The sequence below is a fragment of the Lepidochelys kempii genome, chromosome 2 (genome assembly GCF_965140285.1).
Source record: "Lepidochelys kempii isolate rLepKem1 chromosome 2, rLepKem1.hap1, whole genome shotgun sequence".
Lineage (NCBI taxonomy): Eukaryota > Metazoa > Chordata > Testudines > Cheloniidae > Lepidochelys > Lepidochelys kempii.
Window position 1 is genome coordinate 224372761 of NC_136381.1, and position 26635 is coordinate 224399395.

General features: G+C 38.2%; 1 protein-coding gene across 11 annotated transcripts in view; it reads right to left on the reverse strand.

Moving 5' to 3' along the window:
• VPS50 (VPS50 subunit of EARP/GARPII complex) overlaps positions 1–26635 on the reverse strand; it is a 203241-nt gene that overhangs the window by 132589 nt on the left and 44017 nt on the right. For all 11 annotated transcript variants that reach the window (XR_012157551.2, XR_012157552.2, XM_073333942.2 and 8 more), the window contains 7 exons: positions 25629–25699; positions 22247–22364; positions 22125–22160; positions 18649–18731; positions 8909–8951; positions 4380–4478; positions 1081–1221 (listed from right to left, as the gene is read on the reverse strand). Coding sequence is in view for 9 of the 11 variants with exons in the window: in XM_073333942.2 (XP_073190043.2) it covers positions 1081–1221; positions 4380–4478; positions 8909–8951; positions 18649–18731; positions 22125–22160; positions 22247–22364; positions 25629–25699 (591 nt within the window). In the remaining 2 variants the exon portion in view is untranslated. The remainder of the gene's footprint in view (positions 1–1080; positions 1222–4379; positions 4479–8908; positions 8952–18648; positions 18732–22124; positions 22161–22246; positions 22365–25628; positions 25700–26635) is intronic.

The window sequence follows — 26635 nt, forward strand, 5'->3', positions numbered from 1 at the left end:
TGAAGGAGTTGGTCAGAAGTTTGAGTTAGTCAAGGTTTGGTCAAGTGTGAGAATATTTGAGGGCTCAATCTGTGATACACAAATTTCTTTCAGTACCTTCAATCTAGAGATACAATTTCAAGTTTCATGTCAATGTCTGGCTGAACTGAAGTACCTCTGAGCTCACTAATTTTCCACTATTTTTTCAAAAAGTAATGAAATCCCTCAGAGTTTAATGGTATGATCACAAATGAAGCAAGATAAAAAGTATATTGAAAGTAGCATTTAAAATAATCACTTTTTCTAATAAAATATTTTTGAAAAATTCCCAGTAATAGATGCTAGTTATACATTTATTTAATATTTTGAGGAAAGGAAATTCTTATAATTAGTTTTCTGTTTTTTAAATAGAATAGGATTCTACATCATATGTTCAAGACATTTTAATTTTTTCCAAAGTGAGATATACACAGATACACAGCACGTGCAAGCATACTAGTTAAAGGAAAATGTATTGTAACCACATTGTGTAAGCCTCCTTTAATCAGGCTTTTGAATCTCAATATTAAAGTCATATATGGGTCTCTTTAATTTGCTGGAATTATGGACCTGACTCAAAATTAGGAGAAAAGATTCCCATTTACTTCAATCTGCTTTGGATCAAGCCTTCAGTGAAATTCACTATGTTACGCACTATTCCAACTCAGAGCCTGATCCTGAATTCACTGAAATCAATGGCAATTCTGGGTAAACATCAAGCCCTGAATTCAGAAGTATGAAGTATTTATCTCCTATTTGTGGTCTGAAATTTCTGTCTCTCTTTTTTAACACTAATTTGAGTGTATGATCACACTTTTGAATCTCAAAGTACCAAGTATCATCTTAATCCAAACCCACACAGGATTTTGATGAACTAGTCTCTCATTAACTCTATGCAAATTTTATTAAGTGATTGTAACAACAGCTGAAATTAAGATCATTTTAATAACCATAATATAAATATACACACACACACACAGTCTTAAAATGAGACATGTTAAAGGTGATATGCAAAGAAAAAAGTATGCAAATACTATGTAAGACAACTATGTTACCACGTACTGTGCAGAGGTCCTTGTACTGTAGCTTCTGAAATTTGGTATCCGAGTTTCCTGCGCACAGCTCTACGTACCCAAGAACTACTTGGAACACTGTGTTGTGAATGGCTTGAGTGAAGTGCATATGTAGTTGGTCCATCGCTGTCTGAAAAAGGAAGGAAAAGCAGAAGAGCATTACATTGATTGGTTAAGTTCATCTGGTTATCTACCAGACCTTTATGTCCTTTTCAGAGTCACTGCTCTACAGGACACATTCACCCACCTTGTAAGTGTGACCTACATTCTTTGTTCCCAGATGTATAACCTACCACTTGGCTCTGGTAAAACATATGTTGTTCAAATGAGCTCACATTACCATACAGTCTTGAAAAGAAAAGGAGTACTTGTGGCACGTTAGAGACTAACCAATTTATTTGAGCATAAGCTTTCGTGAGCTACAGCTCACTTCATCAGATGCATACTGTGGAAAGTTTAGAAGATCTTATTATATACACACAGAGACCATGAAACAATACCTCCTCCCACCCCACTCTCCTGCTGGTAATAGCTTATCTAAAGTGACCACTCTCCTTACATTGTGTAAGATAATCAAGGTGGGCCATTTCCAGCACAAATCCAGGGTTTAACAAGAACGTCGGGGGGGGGGGAAAGGGGCGCGAGGAAAAAACAAGGGGAAATAGGCTACCTTGCATAATGACTAAGCCACTCCCAGTCTCTATTCAAGCCTAAGTTAATTGTATCCAATTTGCAAATGAATTCCAATTCAGCAGTTTCTCGCTGGAGTCTGGATTTGAAGTTTTTTTGTTGTAAAATAATGACTTTCATGTCTATAATCGCGTGACCAGAGAGACCAGGGAGGAGGTATTTTTTCATGCTTTGTGTGTATATAATAAGATCTTCTAAACTTTCCACAGTATGCATCCGATGAAGTGAGCTGTAGCTCACGAAAGCTTATGCTCAAATAAATTGGTTAGTCTCTAAGGTGCCACAAGTACTCCTTTTCTTTTTGCGAATACAGACTAACACGGCTGTTACTCTGAAACCTTTCATATAGTCTTGGTGGGTCTTATCATTTCATCAGTCCCTATCATTATTTACCACTTCAATTTGTGTCATCCGCAGTTTTTACCAGCAATTTTATATTTTCTTCCAGATCATTACTAAAGATAGTGAATAGCATTGGGGTGAGTACAGATCCCTGTGGGATCCCACTAGGGAAAAAAAAACAAAAACAAAAACAACACATTTGATTACTATTTCCCATTTACAATCTTTTTAAAGATTTATCAGCTAACCTATTTTTAATCTATTTAATGTGAATTACATTGATTTTGCAGAATGCTATTTTTTTTTATCAGATCATGCAGGACAAAGCCAAATGCCTTACAGAAGGCTAAGTATATTACATTAACACAGTTATATTTACAAGCCCAAAGTTGTAATCGCATCAAAAATTATATCTAGTTTGACAAGACCTATTTTCCACGCAAACACATTGAGTGGCATTAAATATGTTAACATCTTTAATATTTTACTGATTGCATCCCCTATCAGTTTTTCCATGATTTTGCCTAGGATCTAGATCAGTCTAACTGCCTTATAGTTTCCTGGGTTTTCCCGTTACCCTTTTTAAATATCGGTAAAACATTAGTTTTTCCAGTCCTTTGGAACTTTCAAAGTGTTCCAAGATTTGTTTAAAAAAAAAACAAACAACAAAATTAACGTTTCAGAGAGCTCCTTAGCCATTCTTTTAATATTCTTAACTCCACAGGACCAGATAAAGTTAAACACTTTTGAGTGAAAGTTAATAGTTGCCTTTTATCTTCCTCCCCAGTTACTGATGGAAGAGAGTAAGATACGAATGTCATTCTGCTTCTTTCCAAATACAGAACAGAGAAGCAAATAATCAATCGGAGCATTTTCCGCTAAACCTAGCTTGAATTACATAATCTAAATAGAATGAAAAATGAAGGCCTTAAAAAGGTTTGGTACTAAAGTTACCCAAAATGAACAGCAATTAAAATAGGGAGACTTCATTTTGTGCTCTGCATATACTGAAGTGTGTTTCAGGACATGTCTAGAACTGACATCTTTCAAATAAAAATATAGCCAATACTGCAGTATCAGTAATGTCAGTTAAGAAAAAAAGTTCCTGCTTTATGATGTATGTAAGGTCTAAAATACTACTCACTGTTTCATTCTGTTGATCAGAAAACTCTCACAAGTTAGCCACATTCATTAAAAAATGTTTAATTATTTACGTATGTTTGATTAATTTGCTTATTGACATTTCCCAACATATCATACATTATACTTTGGAACCACAGATGGGTTCTATATACTTTTAAAGCCTTGCATTTAATAAATGAGTTGATTCTTCCAAATACATTAAAAAAAATTTACAGATTACCATCTTTTTCCTGACACAACTGCTTATTTTGGAGTATTTTAATACTTTTGAAAAATGCTTTAAGTTAATAAATAAAATAGGACCAAAACCAAAGCACCAAAAAACAATTTACATACACTTGAAAAATTATGTTGTTGCCACAACAACAAAAGCACTGAAAAGAGCAAATCCACATGGATTAAAGCACTGTTAAAAAATTAGCATTCTAAGGTCAACCAGGCCTCACACATTGCCAGATAAATCAACAAATCCATGACCAGGAAAACCTGGGCTAAGTCCTTACCTCATCCTCAACAGAACACAGAGACCCTGAGATAGTGTCCAAACTACCCCTTCCCTGGGGGGCTGTTTTATTGATAACCCAGAGACACCAGCACCACAATACAAACCTCAGCCTAACTTTCCTCCTCAAGCTTGTCTATTACTAAGGTCTCTCCAGAACATCCTCAGTCCTAGCTCCTACTTTCCTTGAGCTCTTTAAAATATATATATCGCTCTGACCTCTACTATCCAGGTTGGAGTTAACTGGATCCCCCTGTTATCATGATTCTCCAGTAACTACCGTATATCTTAATGAAACGTGACTTAACCAAAAGAGTATTGCAATCCTATCCAAGGTTTTAGATCGGCAAGACAGTTACATAAACTGGGTTTAAACTCAGCTGCAACCTCTAGTATGGAATGGCTACAACAGCTCCATATTGATCAGAAACGACATTTTGCATTACCATGCAACCGATCACAACAAATATGAGCATTGCTAAAGTCTTTATAAACACGTATGCGAACAAGATAGAGCGCTGTCAATAAATAAGTTTCCAAGGTAGTCCTTGCCAACTTAATATTGTGGCAGCATTTATTTTCTTTATAAAATATGAAGAATAAGTACTAACCTGTGTCTTTCCAAGTAGTCTGTAAGCCTGCTGCACCTTGGTATAATGATTGATATCAAAGTTCTTGCATATTTTGGAGAGGGCTACATCTAATTGTTCCTAATTTAATTAAAGAAGTAAATGTTAAACATTCAATAAAAGGAACCAAGGAGTTATTTTATTACACTATGAGGTTTTAATCCATATTTATTACAGGGGCTGGTAGCATCATCTATTAAGTTAGCCCGACGCTTCCCATAGTAAGTCCATGTTTTCAACTCTTAACTCTGATAAACTTTAATTAGTTAGACACAAATTTGCCAGGCCAGGTGACTGCCTCAGTATTTCAGCCAAAATGGCTTAGCCATGTCTAAGTTTGAGGCTAGTGAAAAATATGCTGTTTTGCTCATGTTAAAAAGATTCTGGAGACTTCTTTGAAAAGCTCTACTGTCCAATACTGTGGAGCAGGGACTTGTAATTTTCTAGGGGCAGGCAAAGGTCTTCATGTCAGGCATGTGCCTTTTGCCATACCCATGAAAATCCACCCAAATTTGGCCAAGTTATAAGCCTTAAAAATAAATAAATAAATAAAATCGCAATTTGTACATGCTCCACAGAGACTTGTTACAGCTTCACAGCTGAAAACTCCAAAAATTCCATCCATACTGAGCATGCTCCAGCCTGGGACCAAACAGGACTTCCTCTGCAAATTGCAGCCAGGATCCAGAACTTAAAGCGTGTCTCTCCTGAACTCTCAGTACTTCACACTGCTGATGCCCAGAGAGCCTTCTGAAGGAAGCTGCCTGATTCAAATGCACAAGGAACAAGAGCTGGATGCCAGGTTCGGATGGGAGTAAACTGGGACAAAAGGCCTAGGAATACACAACTTGGAATGGAGATTTTCAGGCTGGTGAAGGGGGAAGGAAACTGGGACTGAAAGCTGGGATGGAGGAATACTGACTGAGGACAGGGAGCAGAAGGGGAGACTGGAATGGGCTAGGCAAACAGATTGGGACCATAACTAAGAGCATGGGGGATATGATTCATAGATTTTTTTGTTTTATTTTTTAAGGCCAGAAGGGACTATTATTCAATCATCTAGTCTGACCTCGAAGCAGAAAGAACCAGAGTGAATACAAAATAAATTGAATATAGTTTCAGCTACTACAACTTCTGCAATTCCCCAACCAATTTTTGTGGATTTAAACCCCGCTTTCCTTTTTTGTGTGTAATACAATAATTTTCCCTCCCCTACTTCTGTGTGAAAGATTCACACAAAGCAGGAACATGAGAGAGTCAAAGTGACTAAGCACAGATTGCTATCAAATGCACAATGTAAATTAAATGAAAAAATTAGAGAATTTTTCTCTTATCCTCCAGATATAGTTGTCTTAAGTATTACTTGGGTAACAGAAAATAAATATTCAGAAAAAGGCAAATTTTGAACCTAACATTGTGCTTTGAAGTAGCAGACTGACAAAATGCATGGGAAGAAACAGAAGCACTCAACAACTGAAAAGTGCCACTACTAAAAGATTAACCAGCTGAACAAGAGTTCTTATATTCTCAAATAATTGATAATATAACACACTCCATGAAGCACAGGCTGACCTTATGTTAATCTTTGCAATGTGTATGACATACCTAATTCCAGTGTTTAAAAGAGGACTTCTCTTTCTTGAACAGGGACAGAAGGGAGATAGGGACATCTGGTCAGACCACAGGCAGAATGTACTGTTCCCAAAAACGGAGGTGAAGGGGAGAAAGCTTGTGCCTGAAAAATGATGCTCACATCTCTACAGGTCAGGCCAGGGGGAGAGGGAGAGAATGTTGCTGTTTGGATCAAAAAGGGGATGCACCACTCCCAGTGGGGGAGAGGAATACCTGCCCCAAAATGCCTGTGCTAGCCTTCCCCTCTCCTCAAGTTTGCTGTATCCCAGTGACTGGCTAAGGGGGAGAAGGGAGACTTGTAGCTGATTGCCTCCCTCAAAAAACAAATTTAAAAACTTCTCGCTAGACTGCTGATGCCTTTTGCCTCTTCAGCTGTCCTGCCTTCCCACCCTGTAGTTTTAGATAGTGAGCTGTGTTTCCAGGATACTGTGGGTATGACCAATTGCCTATTTTTGGGGGATGAGGAAAGGATTTTCTTTCATTGGGCCAAACTGGCTAAGGTCCAATAGGTTTTCACCTTCCTCACAGCATCGTGGAAGCACTGGTGGGGTAAAGACAACTAGGATTCGGAATTCTAATATTAAGGGAATATAGAAATGTGCAGTCTGTTGCAACTTGTGGCCACTATCCAATGTGGATAAAGGCTAAAAGGGCCAGCTCCCACAGATAAATGAGACCTGAAATTTCACTGGTAGACCCTGTGTCAAGGTTCCTCCCCCACTCTGAACGCTAGGGTACAGATGTGGGGACCTGCATGAAAACCTTCTAAGCTTATCTTTACCAGCTTAGGTCAAAACTTCCCTAAGGTACAAAATATTCCACCCTTTGTCCTTGGATTGGCCGCTACCACCACCAACTAATACTGGTTACTGGGGAAGAGCTGTTTGGAAACGTCTTTCCCCACAAATACTTCCCAAAACCTTGCACCCCACTTCCTGGACAAGGTTTGGTAAAAAGCCTCACCTATTTGCCTAGGTGACTACAGACCCAGACCCTTGGATCTTAAGAACAATGAAAAAGCATTCAGTTTTCTTACAAGAAGACTTTTAATAGAAATAGAAGTAAATAGAAATAAAGAAATCCCCTCTGTAAAATCAGGATGGTAGATACTTTACAGGGTAATTAGATTCAAAACACAGAGAACCCCTCTAGGCAAAACCTTAAGTTACAAAAAAGATACACAGACAGAAATAGTTATTCTATTCAGCACAATTCTTTTCTCAGCCATTTAAAGAAATCATAATCTAACACATACCTAGCTAGATTACTTACTAAAAGTTCTAAGACTCCATTTCTGGTCTATCCCCGGCAAAGACAGAATATAGACAGACCAAGACCCTTTGTTTCTCTCCCTCCTCCCAGCTTTTGAAAGTATCTTGTCTCCTCATTGGTCATTTTGGTCAGGTGCCAGCGAGGTTACCTTTAGCTTCTTAACCCTTTACATGCGAGAGGAGTTTTCCTCTGGCCAGGAGGGATTTTAAAGGGGTTTACCCTTCCATTTATATTTATGACACCCAGCACCAGTAAGGAGGAAGAGAAGCCTGAAATCTTTGAAGAAAAAGGTCTCTCTTGGTACTCGTCTCTGCCCACCTGAGTTAGAGGACTCAGAAGTGAGCTGAGTCCTGGGTGTCAGGGATAGGCAAAGAGGTCCACCGCAAGTTACCAGTGATTTGGTAAGAGCTTAGTAACCCCACACGGGACTCAGTTAAATGCCTGGTATGAGAGATGGGTGAGCATATACCATCCCTACCCACTGTTAAGCTACTAAAGTCTACCAGTTAAAATCCATTCCAGTGTCTGTCTCTCAGTCACCTGTGTATCCTGAACAATCAAGAGCTTAAAGAAAAGGAGTACTTGTGGCACCTTAGAGACTAACCAATTTATTTGAGCATAAGCTTTCGTGAGCTACAGCTCACTTCATCAGCATCGGATGCATCCGATGAAGTGAGCTGTAGCTCACGAAAGCTTATGCTCAAATAAATTGGTTAGTCTCTAAGGTGCCACAAGTACTTCTTTTCTTTTTGTGAATACAGACTAACATGGCTGTTACTCTGAAACCAATCAAGAGCTTGAGTGTTAACATGAACTACCTGTAAATTGCTGCTGCTTCAGCAGAATTTAATACAAGGCAGGATTTACTTTACAGAGCAATGAGGAAGGATGTAGAGGTGCATGCAGCCCTTTCAGCAAATTAATTCAAAATCTGTTCAGTCGGATTATCACAAGATGAAAAGTTAGTTGCTAATAAGAATCTTGTCAGGTAGGAATCAGAAACCGTGAATCAATGAAAGAGAAGTGGGAATGTGAAATCTGAGTGAAAAAAAAAAGATATGCCTAGCCTGTGTTAAAAGGGAAAAATAAAAGCAACATCAATCCAACAACTATTTTAATCATTCCCACACAGAATGAGACCATGGAGGAGAAACCTATCACTAGAAGGAAAAAAAAAAAAAAGGAAAGTTGTGTAGAGGTTTTAATTAGACTGAAGTGAAATATAAAAAGGACCATGAGGAAAACTTTTAAAAAAAATACTACAGCTGCTTCTAATCTACTCACAAACCTGACTTTCCACAAAGTATATAGAATGCCATATCCCAGATAAACTCCATTCCTTTCTGACTGCTTTAAAATTAAATGCTGGCATAAACTTTAATTAAATATAGGGCCCACAAGTATAGCTATCATACTACTGTGGGTTTAACTCTGTGCACGCAATTCCATATGAACTACAATGTCTAAAGCATTACAGAGATAACATTTTAAAGTAATTCCTATGTACAATAACTGCTAATGCCAAAATATTTGAATTAGGAAGTCACAATAAACTTTGAAATGTAAAAATATTCACATATTATAAAAATCCAAACACTAATTCTTACCTCTATTTGTTCCAAAGTGTCTTGCAGTTTTGAATTCAATTCACTAGTAAGAAAATAAAATCCTGGTATTACATTGTGTTTAAAACCAAACTAATAACTCACAGTAATGTTTCACAGCAGATCGCTGTTCTAAAAAGTGTATGTCTGTGTAACATCATGTCACTATTATAATCCATGCTATCCTTCTAAAACCATTCATCTGCCATTAAATACATTGCAAAGTTTATAGTGTTACTAGTGTAACTGCACTAGTTATGATGGAAGAGACACTCCATTGGCTTAGCCGGTTGGCATCCGTTTGTATTTGCACTTGCAATGAAAAAAACAGTGCAATTATTGTAGCACATTTATATTGCAGTAGTATCCAGAGACTCCAATCAGGATCAGGACTCCATTGTATCAGATACAGAGGACACACACTACCACCACCACCTCTGCCTTCAGGAGCTTATGAGCTAACAGTGCTGAATCCTGCAATCTGAGCTGCAAAAGTGAACCCCTGCATGTACACAGAGTCCCAATGAAATTAATGGGCACAGAAGTTCCTGAGCACAGATCAAATTGCAGAAGGGTGACCAGATAGCACCTGTGAAAAAACGGGACGGGGATGGGGGGTAATAAGCGCCTATATGGGGGGGAGGGGAGTGACAGGACTGTCCCTATAAAAACGGGACATCTGGTCACCCTAAATTACAGGATCAGGGCCTGAAGATGATGATATATAAAGTTTAGTGGGAAGACAGATGCATTTAGACATGCACACTTTCGATTTACATAGAACTTTTATTGTAGGTTGAGAAAGTAGAAGTCAACTATTCCCATCTATTCCCTACATCTGACATTTATAACATGCAAATTACTAACTATTTAAAAGCACTAACAATATTTAACAAAATTCATCTTTGGCAGAGACTAAGCATGAAAAATGTAAAGCTAACAGAGTAAAAATTATTTCTGATTAAAAATACCACAGAGGTAAAAATAGTTCCAACAGAAAACAAGATAACTGTTATGTTGAAATACTCAATTAAGGATAGGTTTCAGAATAGTAGCCGTGTTGTATCCGCAAAAAGAAAAGGAGTACTTGTGGCACTTAGAGACTAACAGATTTGTCTGAGCATAAGGTTTTGTGAGCTACAGCTCACTTCATCGGATACCAATTAAGGATAGGGTATCTTTAGAAAGTGACATATGCAGAGGAATATCTTTTTACAAGAAAAAAAATAAAATTGTTCTCCACATGAACAATGCTGTTCTCTAACTTGACAGGATTTGTACAGCAATAGGAAGTGTTTCCATTTGAATACAGCGTACCCTGGAAACAGTTTTAGCTGAGCTGGTGAGCAATCTCCTCCTGACTATGGACAATGAACAAACATCCATTCTCATCTCATGAGTGGCCAAGGTAGAATAGCTATATTTCTGCCAGGTTCGTAAAAGCTTGCTTAATAGGGTTTCCCCCAAAGGCACCTGTCAGAATAGAGAGAAGAGTCACAAATTTAATTTTTTTAGGCAAGCCAGCCTCCAGTGCAATATTCCATCCAGAAAGCTCTGCAAGCTGCAATCAGCATAGCCAATAGAACAGAGGGAGACAGATGGACATCTTAGCAGCATCAAGTACTTTGAGTGTCTCTTAAGTAGAAGAGAAAGGGAGTAGAAAATCTTTCAGCATTTCATAATGTATCTACATAAGACCAAAGCACCAAGGTTGCATGGTCTTTGTAAACTGGCATAGCTACTTTTATCCAGAACTCAAAAACCTCTGAGGGCAAAATCCTCAAATGCTGATTCTACAACTTCTAGAGAAATGTGATCAGACGTATAAATGCTTTGAACCTATCAAGTGATAATTCCCCAGGGCACTTTCAGCTGCCAGATGCAGAAAGCAGTTGTAAATGATATTCAATAAATGATCTAGCATAGTACAGTAAATGTACAGAAAGCCAAGAGGAAGTAAAAAAACCTCAAAAGACCTCTTAAGAATCTGTCAAGTTTCCTTCTCAATGATATGCTTGGGAGAAGCCTCAATAGGGAGGGGAGATTAACAAGAACAGTTCTCCATCCATCCAGGTGAATCTTCCTTGGGTACTGATATGCATAGCTCTTTCTTGTCCACTGGAAGTAAGTAATATTGTGAAACATGGACTGAGAGGGTAAATCAGAAAAAATGTCTGCTCTGGTGTTTTGTGTGCTCTTCCGAATGAAGACATGCAGAATAAGCCTTCTTGTTTTCTTTCAAAATTTAGGGAGAGGATGGGGGGTTTCATACCTAACTGAGCTGACCAAACTAAGCCTTTAACAGCCTTTTTAATTTTAGAACAGCCGGTCTTTTGAATTTAAGGCACTGGCCAGTGATAAGAGAACATATTTACTGTTTAGCACTTCTCCTGTACAATAGCTATGCATGATTCTTGGCAATACAGATGAAGTACCTTCCCCAAAGAGGTTACAACCTAAGTTAAGACAAAAAACAAGGAATGGAGAAAGATGAGGGAAAGCACAATAAGAATGTGATTACTTGAGAGACTGAAGTCTTTAAGGGTATCAATTATTTTTCCTTATATTTTATTTCAAATGTTTAAGAGGGTGTAGTTTATAAACTTCATTAAAGTACTGGATTTTGAAAAGAGACTTAGAAAAGGCAGAAGGCATGGGGGTTAGTATCAGGAAAGGGATTTAGCAATTGAGAGTTGTGTGAAGATAGCATGGGAAAAGGACACAAGGGAGGCAACCAGCTTAACAAAGAGGGCACAGAGAAGAGGGATAAAAGGAAAGCATGCAAGCATGTTGCTGTTGCCTGCTTGGGTCACCTGGAGTGCAGCAATACATTCCTCACCACCTGATTCCAGGGATGTAGACAGGTTGGGGTTTACAACTTCACATACCACATCAGAACAACAGCTAAAAAGTATGGCATTCTAGCCAGGAAAGGAAAGCTTGGACTGGACTGTCTTACCACAGGAAGAAAAGGAGTACTTGTGGCACCTTAGAGACTAACAAATTTATCTGAGCATAAGCTTTCGTGAGCTACCGCTCACTTCATCGGATGCATTCAGCTGTAGCTCACGAAAGCTTATGCTCAAATAAATTTGTTAGTCTCTCAGGTGCCACAAGTCCTCCTTTTATTTTTGCGGATACAGACTAACATGGCTGCTACTCTGAAATTTACCACAGGAGGAGCATTTACTAAACTTTCCTATGCAGCAAGTCTCTCATTTTTGCTAATTCCAACTTCTCATCTGTTACCAATCCTCCCTCTAAACACACACACACACACACACCCAGGAGGGAAGGCTTAGCAGCCTTCTACTCTGCTATTTTACTCTGTTTGTCCAGGTGTGACATAAGTGACAACACTTCAAATAAGAGAATGATTTGTCGGGGGGGGGGGGGAGAGGGTGGAACATTTACATATTTAGGGTGATAATCTCATCTCGCTCTAGCATCTTTATGCCAAATAAAAGGGCCAGAGCAAGTAAAGAGGCACTCCTAAACCAGCATACTACCGAGGAAGGATTCCCCCACTGCAGACACAATAAAGATGCCATCCAAGGACCCCCTTGCAAGCCAGAGGGCCATGTTAAGGAAACTGCATTAACTTAGGTAGCCATAAAGCTGTATAATTTCCTTTGGGGGCATCTCCAGATCGAAAAGAAGCCCCGCATAAGGAGGGCACAAAGTGGCTTAAAGCTCTTAGAGGCATAGAATAGCACTTACCATTAGCATGTAAATAGTTTTCACACATTGGAAGAAATTTGACTTAAAAACAGCAAAGCTATTAACATTCATAAAAAGAACTCCAATTCATATGCAGTCTGTGCACACATGGAGCAATCACAACAAGGTAAGTAATTTTGTTAATATCAGTTATTTGCACATTAATAGAATATCACACAGTAGTAGGATTCGATGAGTTCACGACAGCTTTCAGATAAATCGTAACACTGCATTAATTTAATCTGACAAATTTGGGTTTTTGTTGCTTTTGTTTTTAAATTAGATGAAAAACATTGTTTTCCAACATTAAGATTTGAAAGGCACAGGTTCCAAGAGGTCTCAAGAGTTGAGCCACCAGAAAACCTGCTCACAACTCTGCTGCGCACGAGCACACACACAGCCCTTCCTTAAATATGTACACTTATTACAGGAAATTCTATCATAGGTGCCCTGTTGTCAGCACCCCCATTCTACCCATCTTTGAAAATGTTGCTCTTGATATTAAAGGCTGCTCTTGTGAAACAAAGCTCCAATGGGACAGAATTATAGTTGCTATGTCTCAGCTGTATTTCCTGACTTTCATGCACTTCACTTCTTAACAGTGCTCATATGTGTGTACAGATACAGTTAAGATCTCTTCACTGAATGAGGAGAAAACCAGGGAAAATGAATTTTCAACCGGGATCTAGTTTCTTATTTCCATACATTATATAAAAAATGAGTTGAAGTGAAATGAGGAAAAAACTTCATTTACGTTTATGATGTGTCAGCAAAAAGGAAGTAGCTGTGTATCAGATTAAGTATTAAGGGCATCGGATACCTAATTTTTTTTTTCTCTTTCGCAGCAACATCACAAATAGAAAACAAAATTTCTATATATGTTTTATATAAAAAGCATGAAACCTCAATACTAAAAACTCCATTGAAAAATCATTGGTTTTCCCTGAAGAAAACAAACCATTATCAACCTGACGTTATATTTATGAATTACAACATCAATTTATTAAAAAGTATTTATGCATATTTTACAATGCCATTTCTGACTCAACCATGTATTAATATTATTTATTTTACCAGAAATGCATGAGACAACTTTGAGGAAAATTAGCTGAAATGTTTACCTTGGAAGAAATATAGGATACAGCAGGATAGTTAAGGCAGGGATTGTTTAAACTTTTCACAACTGAAAGTTAAACTGCCAGCTTGACCATAGACTACAAGTAATTTGCTTAAAAACAACAGACTACAGCCTTTCGTATTATTAATACAGTGTGTGGCCAGCAGAAAGTACTGATCTGAAATTCAAGTTGGACTATGACATGGGCAGGAGTGCCTCAATTTCCCAGGGGCAATACTTTTAATATAAAAAAGAGAGGCTGTACTGTTGATTTCAGTGAGTTGTATTTCAACAAAAATATTTAAACAAATTTTTTTCTGTCCAAAAAAGTGTCATTTTTGTCTAAACCGAAGTGTTGAACGGAAATGTATCAATTACCATGAAAATTTAGTCTGGTAGGTTTTCTCAGGTCCAGGATGGAATTTCTCATCAAAATGAATGAGAGGAAGAAACCTACCCCAGAATAGCTAATAGCCTTGTGGTTAGGGCACTCACTGGGGATGTGGAAGAATCATGTTCAAATCCCTGCACTGAATCAGGCAGGGCAGGGACTGAAACACGGGTCTCCCACCTCCCAAGCTTTTTGGAAATGAAGTTTAAAAGGTCTCATTTTCATTCTGCATTAGAACAAAAACAAGTCTTTAAAGCTCCACATTTTTCACAAAATGGAATTATTTTCTGGACAGCCCTAGTATTCATTCCATGGCCTTTTTTTTACCACCACTGTTTTAAAATGCAACAGAAGCTTGAGCCTTAATCCTGAAAACAGGCACGTATGAACTTTATTCACTGGAATAAAATTATTCATGTGCGTAAATGTTTGCAGGATCAGGACAAAGATTTTTTTGTTGTTCTTGTTTTACATTCAACAGATAATTCTTTTCGCTGTTATAGCTCTTAGAACAGAACAAGAAGTTTTATGTATATGGGATTAAACTAAACCAAATTAAAAACAATACAAGCTGGGGTTTTGTTAGGTTTTGTTTTTTAAGTTTTCCATCCTGAAGTTAAAAAACCAAGAACAATGAATTACACACACACACAAACATGGCAGATTTAGACTAAAAGAGAGTTACAATTGAAAGCTTTTGCCACAACATTAGAAAAAACACACATCTAACAACCTCCGGGTTTCTCTTTCTACTTCTTTCCTCCATCTCTTTCCACATATACCAGTGGAATTACATGTGAATATTGTTGAATCCATTTTTCTTATAGCTTTATCCAAAAATCTGAGATTAATATATGTTTGCTCCATTTGGCAGCTATTATTAATAGGCAAGTACTGTAATGTTTCTTTTAGAACACTATACATGACAGACCAAGAAATAAGAGTTATTGCAAAAGCTGCTTTAATCAAGAATTTTAGAGAATTTGTAGAAACATAGCATCTATTTAAAAATCAATGTACTTTCTAAACCAAATGTTGTACAATTATAAAATTATTTCTTGGTCAGAATGCAGGTTTAAACTACTGTAAATGGTGGATTCTCTGTAACATGAAGTCTTTAAAACATGATTTGAGTATTTCAGTAACTCAGACAGAGGTTATGAGTCTATTACAGGAGTGCGTGGGTGAGATTCTGTAGCCTGCAATGTGCAGGAGGTCAGACTAGATGATCATGATGGGCCCTTCTGACCTTAAAGTCTATGAGTCTATGACACTGGATGAATTTTATAAGAAGCTATTAACCATAATTTAGAAACATTAATTCATGACATTCATTTTATCCACACAATTACTCAAAACATGTTATAAGGGTTTTTTAATCAACATCCATATAAATAATAAATAATAAGGGGTTTGTCAATCAACAGCCATATAAATCTTAATGAGTGTGTAATGGGGTGGACTAGGCCCAAAGGCCCCCTGCTGGAGACCTCAGGATTCTGCCACACCAATCTCAGGAAAGGAGCCCTGGAGAGGTCCTCCAAGCGGCCTAGAGTGGCTGCAAGGAAGCAGAGGGGCTGCTGGAAATCAATGAGGGGCCTGGAGGGCCATCTAAAAGGACCTGCAGAACAGAGCAGCAGTTAGTTAGTGCTTGGAACTGGAGAAGAAAGGACTGCATGCCTGGCTGACTGAGGGAACTGCAGCATAATGGATAGCTCAGTGTGGGCAGGGACTGGGGGTTGAATAAGTAGTTTAGAAGTAAATATGTTCTAAGAATAGAAGGAAGATTATTCAGTCTGTGCAGGCCAAAATTCAAAAGCGGTTTTACCAGATACGAACTGTACATTAATCTTTTCTATCATTAAACCTTTGTTACCAAGCTAATCCAACACAAAAATTCTCTTTCTTTAAAGAAACTTTATCCTTAGAACATATAAGGAGAACCTTTTAAGAATGATAGCAACAGCTTAATTTTCTCAGTATAGTATCAGATTTATAATGATAAGACTTCTGCAGCTGAACTTTGTCACCCATTATCTATAAAGTGACAGTTAATATCAATTTAAATTACAGCACTTTTGCTTTACATACTTAAGATAAACTTTGCAGCAATGACAAAAGCTTCTAGAAAATAGAAAAGGGGAAAAGTGATTCAGTGCTAAATGGTTTCTCACCAGCAACTTTCAAATCATTTGTATGCCAAGTGAATTTTAAACAAGAAAACACTGTCTAATTAACCTAACTCTCGCAATATTAACAAAGGAAGCATGTCAAATGAACAAATATTTTAGCAGTTTAATAAACCGTCTTCGTAAATATTTATAAGAAATCTCCCAATTTTTCCCCACTTAAAAAAAGATTAGGTGGTTTGTAATACAAATCAGATTAATATTTTCCACACTCCCTTTTGAAACAACAAAAGATATAGACAGTTTCATGAATAACAAACATCACTACTATGCAGGACACTGGGTAAAGGGAGAAAGTAACCTCTCAACTAATGGAAGATCAATATCAGGCAAAGTATTTCATTATTGAGGTGCTACGTTTTTTGCAGGATGGGTGCTGAACACAGTTTTCAAGATGTTTGAATACTGAAGCAGTCCTGGCAACTGTTCACAAATATCTTTCCCAATGAAAGGTGACACTGTGCTCATTACTATATAGAGGAGGCTTCTGTGGTAAAGATTGGCCCATGTTGCCCTCACCTCCACCATGAATGAGAAGGTAGAAATGAAGTTAGCTTGTACTCAAGAGTCAGAGAAGGAAGATGAGCACTACAAATCCAAGTGGAGGCACAAATGATCATGGATAAGGAACTTAGACTACTGTACATGGAATTTCTAATGGCTGCTTTCTGAAGTACTTCCAACTGATTTAGGCAAGAGCTTATGAAATTTTCTCTTTAAATATATATTATATTCATTTTATAAAATCTAGACAGACCTGTCCAGTCGTTTCTAAACCCTGAAGCTGCAAACACACACAGCAATGAATTACCAAATTAAAATCTGTAATGTTACATACTTTGGCTTCTTTGCACATTCAGGACCAGAAGCTACAGCCATTCTAAATGCAGAACTCCAACTGAAGTCAAGAATTACTCATAATTACTTCAGTACTGCAATAATCCCCATATATGAGCAGGGGGAGGTGAGGGGAGGGGAGGAATGTGGGAGAGGAAAGAAGCCAGAGCATTTATTTTAATAAATCCTGGCCTGACTGAAGTCCATGGCAAAACTCCCTCTGATATTAATGGTGCCAGAATTTCACTCATAGTTTCACTCCATAGAAATGCTGTAGCACAAAAAACTTTAGTCATTCAGCGTCCTATGTTCCCCAAAAGAACATGAGCATGAGGCACACTACAGTGTGTTGTAGTGAACAGGGCACTGGGGTAGGACTCAGGAGTCTCTGGCACTGCACTGCTATGTGACTTTGGCCAAGACACTTCACCTCTCTGTGCCTGTTTCCTCTCCAGTCCTTCATCTGTTTCGTCTATTAAGATTGTAGACTCTTTGTGGTAGGAACCAGCCTCTTACTATGTGTTTGTACAGAGTCTCAGTCTCAGCTGGGGTCTTCAGGTCCTAACATCTACAAATCACAACAGCTGGATAAAATGCTGACAGACCAATCAATGTGCAGCCCATGAAAGGTTAGAATCCCTTGGCATTTTCATTACTTGAAAAAAATCACTGATGATGGTTTAAAAAGTGTAATTAACTGAATCATAAAATTGTCTTTGTATTACTTGCCCTTTCTAACCAGATACTGAAGGACCAGTGCTGCAATTTAATTGACACCAATTAGCCAACATTAGCAAATATAGGGACACAGGACTGAAAGGAATCTCCTGAGTCATCAAGTCCAGTCCTACCGCAGGCAACCCTGCCATATAATCCAGTTAACAAATCTATCAAGATCCATCTTAAAACTAGTTAGGTTATTTGCTCCCAATACTCCTATTGGCAGGATGTTTCAGACTTCTCACCTCTGATGGTTAGGAACCCTCTACTAATATCCAGCCTAAATATATTCATGGCCAGTTTATACCCATTTGTTCTTGCGCCAACACTCTCTTACAACTGAAATAGCTCTTCTCCTTACCTGGTGTTCACCCCCTTGATATATTTAGAGAGCTTAATCATATTCCCATATCAGTCTTCATTTTGCTAGGCTAAACTAGCCCAGCTCTTTTAGTCCCTTCTCGTAAGACAGGCCTTTCATTGGCCTGATTATCCTCGTAGCCCTTCTCCATACCTGTTCTAGTTTGAATTCATCTTTTTTGAACATGGATGACCAAAATTGCACAGAGTATTCCAGATGAGGTCTTGACAGTGCCTTGTACAATGGCATTAATACTTCCCTATTTCTACTGGAAATTCTCACCTGCTATATCCTAGGATCACCTTTGCTTTTTCACAGCCACATCACTTTGGTGACATTTTATATTCCCCAAAACACTGCATACAAGCTGAAAGCTGGAACCTCCTTAGTAACAAAGCATAACCTTACCTTATACAACTGTAGTGTCTGAAAGTACTGGCTGCTTTCTGACATTCCAAGCACAATTGAATAGCTCCTGGATAGTCCTCCTCCTTAGGAAAAAATGCAATATAGATCGCTAATGTAACTTTTGAAGCAAATACTGCAACATACATTTTTAGACTAAAATTAAATGGAACCATATGGGGGAAAAAAATGCTAAAGAGATCTGTGGTAAGTATGCTACCTGTGAGAAGAGGAATGTTTTCTTAATATATTACACCAGAGTCTGCTTTTTTCCTCTAATGATTACACCAATTATATATCATGAGCATCACAGAATTTAAATGCAAAGCCACTGATTATGAATGAAAAATGCAAAAGGACAACATATAAACCATTTGTTATCAGATACTATTTCAGAATACCGATTTGCAGCTACATTCTTCTGCAGGCTCAAATTTAGCTACAAAAAATGTACGTTCGACTATTCATAACCACTATAACAGAAGGACAGGACACTTACAAGATCAGTATCCCAATCATCTTTTAAAAACTGCTATACTTAGATGAAGTAAGCTATTCAGTGCCATAGAGTAAAAATATATATATAAGCAGTACTTTGACTGGAACCCTTAAAACACTACGGAATAAATTCAGAGGTGAGTCTAGAAGAAGTCTAAATTTATGCAATCTATTATACTTTCCAGTCGTTGATCAGCTTAGACCAATTTACAGTGCTCTATATGTCACCTCTAAATTTGGCCCACTAAGCCTGATGGAACTCTAAAGTCATGCAATTCCCATGCAAAATGGCCAGAATAGAAGGATGTAGCAACAAAAGCAAGTAAAAGTAGGTCCCAAACTTAAAAATAAAAGTAAATACTCCTCACATCTATTACAACAATTTAGACTCCATTATTCCCACTTACTTGAGCCAGATATTCAAATGTTGTAAATTCATTGACTTAAATATACAATTGACCAGCTGTGAATCTGGCCCACTTATGTTTAAATTACGCCATTTTACTCATGAATTTGGCCTTATGGGTCAGATTCAGAACTCTCCATGTAGGCACAATTCCAAAGCTTATAACGTGTCTGAATATACTTCTATATTTTCATGTTTCCTACACAGAGCCCTCAGATTTATTTTAAACCCTCAAAATTCAGAAGCTGCAAACTCTTTTTTCAAAATATAAACATGCAAATTCAGTAGACTGACACCCACTTCACTTATTTGTTTTTGCAAACGTTATACATTAAACACCATACATGAAAACATGCATGAGGAGATGCAAAACAAGAAAAACCACAAAGTATACGGTTCAAAGACACTGGTGCAATGAAAAGGGGACAATCTAAGGGGAAAAGAACAGAATTGTCAAAAGCAATGGAACATTCCAACTCACAAATAAAATAATTCTGCCAAGTCATATGTGCACGTTAGATCATACCATAGGTCAGACAAATCTAAGTTATATAATCAGTTCTTGCAATGCCACAAGGCACAATCTCCAAGTTTGGGAGCAATACAGCATAGTCTTTCACAAGGCTGACCTCTTTTAGTAATGCTTATGAAACATCTTTTGCTCAAAACACTCTCCTTGAGCACCAGAGATGGTAACCTGATTCTATCACAGTTATACTTGCTGGGCACATATCCTTGCATCCAGAGTAAAGAAAATCCAAGTAATTTGTTCTCACGGTATGCCAGGGTAATGAGTGCAAGACTTCGTATTTTGATAAATGAATTCCTTTCAAAGTTTCAGTGTCTGTACTAACGTTTACTGACATTTGTTGGGGACAGAAATTCCTTTCTTGGAATAAGAGGATTTAAAAAGTGCTCAGTGACTTTTCAGCAGGCCCATGCAGGAATTTCAGATAGCTGATTCTTTACATTCCACACCTACTGTGAAGGTTTACTGAATAAAAATAAGGGGTTAATTCAAGCAGGAGCCAATGCAGGTATATGGAAAAGTGGACCATTGCTTCAGATACCCCAGTTAACCAATACTTAAAGGTAAACTGCCATTAGCTCTGAAGTTTTACCTCCACCCATATTGAGTTCAACAGCTTGTAAAAACTGGAGGGATAATCCAAGTGGGAAAAATTGAAACAAAGAACTTTGCGGTGGATATAACAAATGGACCCTGAAGGAGAAGGGAGCGAAGGCAAAGACTGAAGGAGGCAAACTAAAGCCCAGTCCCCAGAGGCTGGTGTGTTTGCTTTGTTCCCACTGTTGAGATTAAATGATGTTTTGATTTAGGAAGGCTGTGTTGGGTCACTGTATTCACCACCAGTCAGATCTCTAAAAGCAAAGATTTGCAGGTGCCAAACCCAGCCAGACCTGCTGAGCAATCATGGTTGTTACACAGAGTGCTCTACTCTGGGGACCCACTATGAGAGTCAGAGAACTGTAGAATTCCACACCGAGACAGGTGAAGGTGCAGGGCCTGTCACCTCACAGGGTGCACTCAGAAAAACCTGAGAGGGGACAAAGGCGCAGCTGGCCCGGCACTGCAGCACTTGCCTCTCTGCAACTGTCTCCTATTGCAATCCTCTTACCCACTCCATTCTACAAATGACACCCTCTTTTCATTTTCCACTCATCTAAACAATCCTCCATGCTCTGAATGGAAGGCCCTCCCCAGCTCTGTTCACCAAGCCAGAACCTCTCCTCATTCAAATCCCTCCTGAAAGCCCAATTTCTCCATGTTGCAAGTTAAACGATATAAAAAAAAAGTAGAAGTATAAGTAGCAAGTTAAACGATATAAAAAAAATTAATAGAACTCTCAAAACGTGCATACATCCTGGAATCTTGAGCTTCCTCACACTCTGCTATCTGCCCCCACCCACTGTGGGAGCAGATCTTACAGCAGCAAGGCTGTCCTACTATTCAGGGGTAGGGGGTAAAAAACACAGCTGAATGTCACATACTCAATCTATTCCTATCCATTGTGTTCTGACAGACACTTCTGTAGCGAGCCTGTACAGTACATAATCTTGGGTAGTTACATGCTGATATATTTTCCTTTGCCTGTACTAGAAATATCTGCTAACATGCAACCAGATAAACCTCACCCTCTGTTTGTCCTCCCAGTAAAAGCACATCCTGCTTTAAAACACTGGTGTCAGAAAGGATAGACACATATAAACAAGACAGACCTAACAGAACCCTTATTGTACTAATTAGAGCCTCAACCTGTCAGATCCACATGTTTACAAGGCTCTGCCCATGTGGATCCAGTGGCAGAACTGGAGCCTTGAACAGAATAGCAGGCATCTTCCAGTAGATTAGCAGTTGGTGCCCCATACACAGTATTTCTGACATTAAAAAGCAAAATTTCTGGTAAATCATTTTATTTGCCCTTTTATTTTTTCTTTCTTTTTTTTTTTTTAAACTGTCCTCTGTGTTAGGAAATAAGAGTGGAAGAAATAAAAAGGATGGAAACAAATGTATTCCCATCTACAATAACCATAAAATAGTTTGAAGTAAACTTACCTCCAACATTTCACTTAAACGTACATCAGTTCTTTGCTAAAAATTGACAGAAAATAAAGAGACATAAGAAAACTACATAATTAAGAAAAATATATTTTACCATTAAAAAAATCTGCACATACCAGTGTTTTTATTGTTCTCAGAGACTTCAGCAGTCCAATCAGCAACTGTCGTTTTCTTTGATTTGCAAGAAGTCCCAAACTAGCTTGAGTAAAACCTTCCTTTGCAATATTCAGGTGCCTGTAGAAGTTAACAATGCACAGAATAGTCTTAGCGAATATGCAAAATAAAGAATTTTACAGCAAATAGTCTAACAGGTAGGTTTCAATGCACATTAGAAACACTGAATGGCCACCACTGCTAGTGAAATTCAGCAATTACAGTAACACCAAAGAGAAATTAGAAAGGTGCAGGTATCCTTTATCTGGAGTTTGTTTTTAGGTCAATGGTCCATTCCAATAGGAGGCAGAACTTTCAGTTCACACTTTGGACTTAAGTACAGGAAGTGACTAGTAATTTTGTGTTAGTACCTACATCAAAAATAGGATATAGTTCTAATAAAAGTAATCATTAGTTCATATTAAAGCAAATGAAGGGATTTATTTTTGGGAGGGGGGAGAGTAATTTTGTTTTTAAACCATTTTATCATGTGTGATCATGGGAGACTTTAACTTCCCAGATATAGACTGGAGGACGAGTGCTAGTAATAATAATAGGGCTCAGATTTTCCTAGATGCGATAGCTGATGGATTCCTTCAGCAAGTAGTTGCTGAACCGACTAGAGGGGATGCCATTTTAGATTTGGTCTTGGTGAGTAATGAGGACCTCATAGAGGAAATGGTTGTAGGGGATAATCTTGGCTCAAGTGATCATGAGCTAATTCAGTTCAAACTGAATGGAAGGATTAACAAAAATAAATCTGCAACTAGGGTTTTTGATTTCAAAAGGGCTGACTTTCAAAAATTAAGGAAATTAGTTAGGGAAGTGGATTGGACTGAAGAATTTATGGGTTTAAAGGTAGAGGAGGCCTGGGATTATTTTAAATTAAAGCTGCAGAAGCTATCGGAAGCCTGCATCCCAAGAAAGGGGAAAAAATTCATAGGCAGGAGTTGTAGACCAAGCTGGATGAGCAAGCATCTTAGAGAGGTAATTAAGAAAAAGCAGAAAGCATATAGGGAGTGGAAGAAGGGAGGGATCAGTAAGGAAAGCTACCTTATTGAGGTCAGAATATGTAGGGATAAAGTGAGACAGGCTAAAAGTCAAGTAGAGTTGGACCTTGCAAAGGGAATTAAAACCAATAGTAAAAGGTTCTATAGTCATATAAATAGGAAGAAAACAAAGAAAGAAGAAGTGGGACCGCTAAAAACTGAGGATGGAGTGGAGGTCAAGGATAATCTAGGCATGGCCCAATATCTAAACAAATACTTTGCCTCAGTCTTTAATAAGACTAAAGAGGATCTTAGGGATAATGGTAGCATGATAAATGGGAATGAGGATATGGAGGTAGACATCACCATATCTGAGGTAGAAGCGAAACTCAAACAGCTTAATGGGACTAAATCGGGGGGCCCAGATAATCTTCATCCAAGAATATTAAAAGAATTGGCACAAGAAATTGCAAGCCCATTAGCAAGAATTTTTAATGAATCTGTAAACTCAGGGGTTGTACCGTATGATTGGAGAATTGCTAACATAGGTCCTATTTTTAAGAAAGGGAAAAAAAGTGATCCAAGTAATTATAGGCCTGTTAGTTTGACATCTGTAGTATGCAAGGTCTTGGAAAAAATTTTGAAGGAGAAGGTAGTTAAGGACATTGAAGTCAATGGTAAATGGGACAAAATACAACATGGTTTTACAAAAGGTAGATCGTGCCAAACCAACCTGATCTCCTTCTTTGAGAGAGTAACAGATTTTTTAGATAAAGGAAACGCAGTGGATCTAATTTACTTAGATTTTAGTAAGGCGTTTGATACTGTGCCACATGGGGAATTATTAGTTAAATTGGATAAGATGGGCATCAATAGGAAAATTGAAAGGTGGATAGGGAATTGGTTAAAGGGGAGACTACAACGGGTCCTACTGAAAGGTGAACTGTCAAGTTGGAGGGAGGTTACCAGTGGAGTTCCTCAAGGATCAGTTTTGGGGCCAATCTTATTTAATCTTTTTATTACTGACCTGGGCACAAAAAGTGGGAGTGTGCTAATAAAGTTTGCAGATGATACAAAGCTGGGAGGTATTGCTAATTTAGAGAAGGACAGGGATACCCTACAGGAGGATCTGGATGACCTTGTAAACTGAAGTAATAGGAATAGGATGAAATTTAATAGTGAGAAGTGTAAGGTCATGCATTTAGGGATTAATAACAAGAATTTTAGTTATAAGCTAGGGACACATCAACTAGAAGTAACGGAGGAGGAAAAGGACCTTGGAGTATTGGTTGATCATAGGATGACTATGAGCTGCCAATGTGATATGGCTGTGAAAAAAGCTAATGTCGTCTTGGGATGCATCAGGAGAGGTATTTCCAGTAGGGATAAGGAGGTTTTAGTACCGTTATATAAGGCACTGGTGAGACCTCACCTGGAATACTGTGTGCAGTTCTGGTCTCCCATGTTTAAGAAGGATGAATTCAAACTGGAACAGGTACAGAGAAGGGCTACTAGGATGATCCGAGGAATGGAAAACTTGTCTTATGAAAGGAGACTCAGGGAGCTTGGCTTGTTTAGCCTAACTAAAAGAAGGTTGAGGGGAGATATGATTGCTCTCTATAAATATATCAGAGGGATAAATACCAGAGAGGGAGAGGAATTATTTAAACTCAGTACCAATGTGGACACAAGAACAAATGGATATAAACTGGCCACTAGGAAATTTAGATTAGAAATTAGACGAAGGTTTCTAACCATCAGAGGAGTGAAGTTTTGGAATAGCCTTCCGAGGGAAGTGGTGGGGGCAAAAGATCTATCTTGCTTTAAGATTAAACTCGATAAGTTTATGGAGGAGATGGTATGATGGGATAACATGGTTTTGGTAATTAAATATTCATGGTAAATAGGCCCAATGGCCTGTGATGGGTTTTTAGATGGGGTAAGATCCACGTTACCCGGGAAAGAATTTTCTGTAGTATCTGGCTGATGAATCTTGCCCATATGCTCAGGGTTTAGCTGATTGCCATATTTGGGGTTGGGAAGGAATTTTCCTCCAGGGCAGATTGGAAGGCCCTGGAGGTTTTTTGCCTTCCTCTGTAGCATGGGGCACGGGTCACTTGCTGGAGGATTCTCTGCTCCTTGAGGTCTTCAAACTACAATTTGAGGACTTCAATAGCATAGATATAGGTGTGAGGTCTTTTTTAGGAGTGGTGGGTGAAATTCTGTGGCCTGCATTGTGCAGGAGGTCAGACTAGATGATCATAATGGTCCCTTCTGGCCTAAATATCTATGAATCTATGAATTCCCTTTCAATCTCTGAACAGCAGACAAGTGTGTCACTCAGTATGTACCATACCTTCTTCCATTTGTGCAAATGACTGCAGCTAACTGAAGACCAGTTTGTAAAGATGTAACTCGTTCAAGTTCCTACAGAGAAGCAATATTTCAATTTACTCGTCCAAGAATTATGCATTTTGTGTAAAACAAATCAGATGCTCTCACCAATCTCAAAGTAATTTACATAAACCTATAATCTACTCCCAAACTAAAATACATTTCAATCACCTAATCAGTAAAGGCCAAAGCACTGATGGCATAATGTGATGTTAGCATTTCCATAAAGGGAAATAAGACAATTTAGAGGTTCTGCAGAAACACTTTTACAGTCGCCCACAAAAAAACAAGCATCTTCAGAACAGATTTGGAATCCATTTTTACTGAAGTTGGAAACAACATAAAAATACTTTTGCTTTACTGATATATTGCAACATTAGCACAAGAATATTCTTATTGCCATTAATGAAATTCAGCCTAATGGAATGATAAAAGCTTCAGGCACACGCACAAAGTTTAATTTGCATTAATAAACCAGATACTGGCAAAGCAGGCAAATATGCTGTACAAAACATTTTGTTTCACAATATTTGGGTATTCACGAGCAATTCAGTACATATCACTTTGCAATGACCCTTAATTGTAACCTGTTGAATTTAGACTGTGACCTCTTCAGGGCAAGGAATGCAGCTTTAAATTATTTTTTTAAATTCCTAAGATATTTTTGGGCTCTTAAAAAATAATCACCAGGGATTTAAACAGCTATTAGTTTCTCATTATTTGGCAATACGTCATAGAAAGGTTTGCACACACCCTATATACAAGAAAAACTGAACATTTTAAAAATGTGTATTGCACTTGTGACAGGGTGTGCACTAGACAAGGATTAATGTCACGTTATGGGCAGAGGAAGTCCCGCCCCCGCCAGACCATGCTCGGCATGCTCCAACTGCTGTTCCAGTATAAAAGGGAGCAGACTAGTTCAGTCTAAGCTGAACACCAAGGAGGAAGGACACTTGGTGGAGGCTC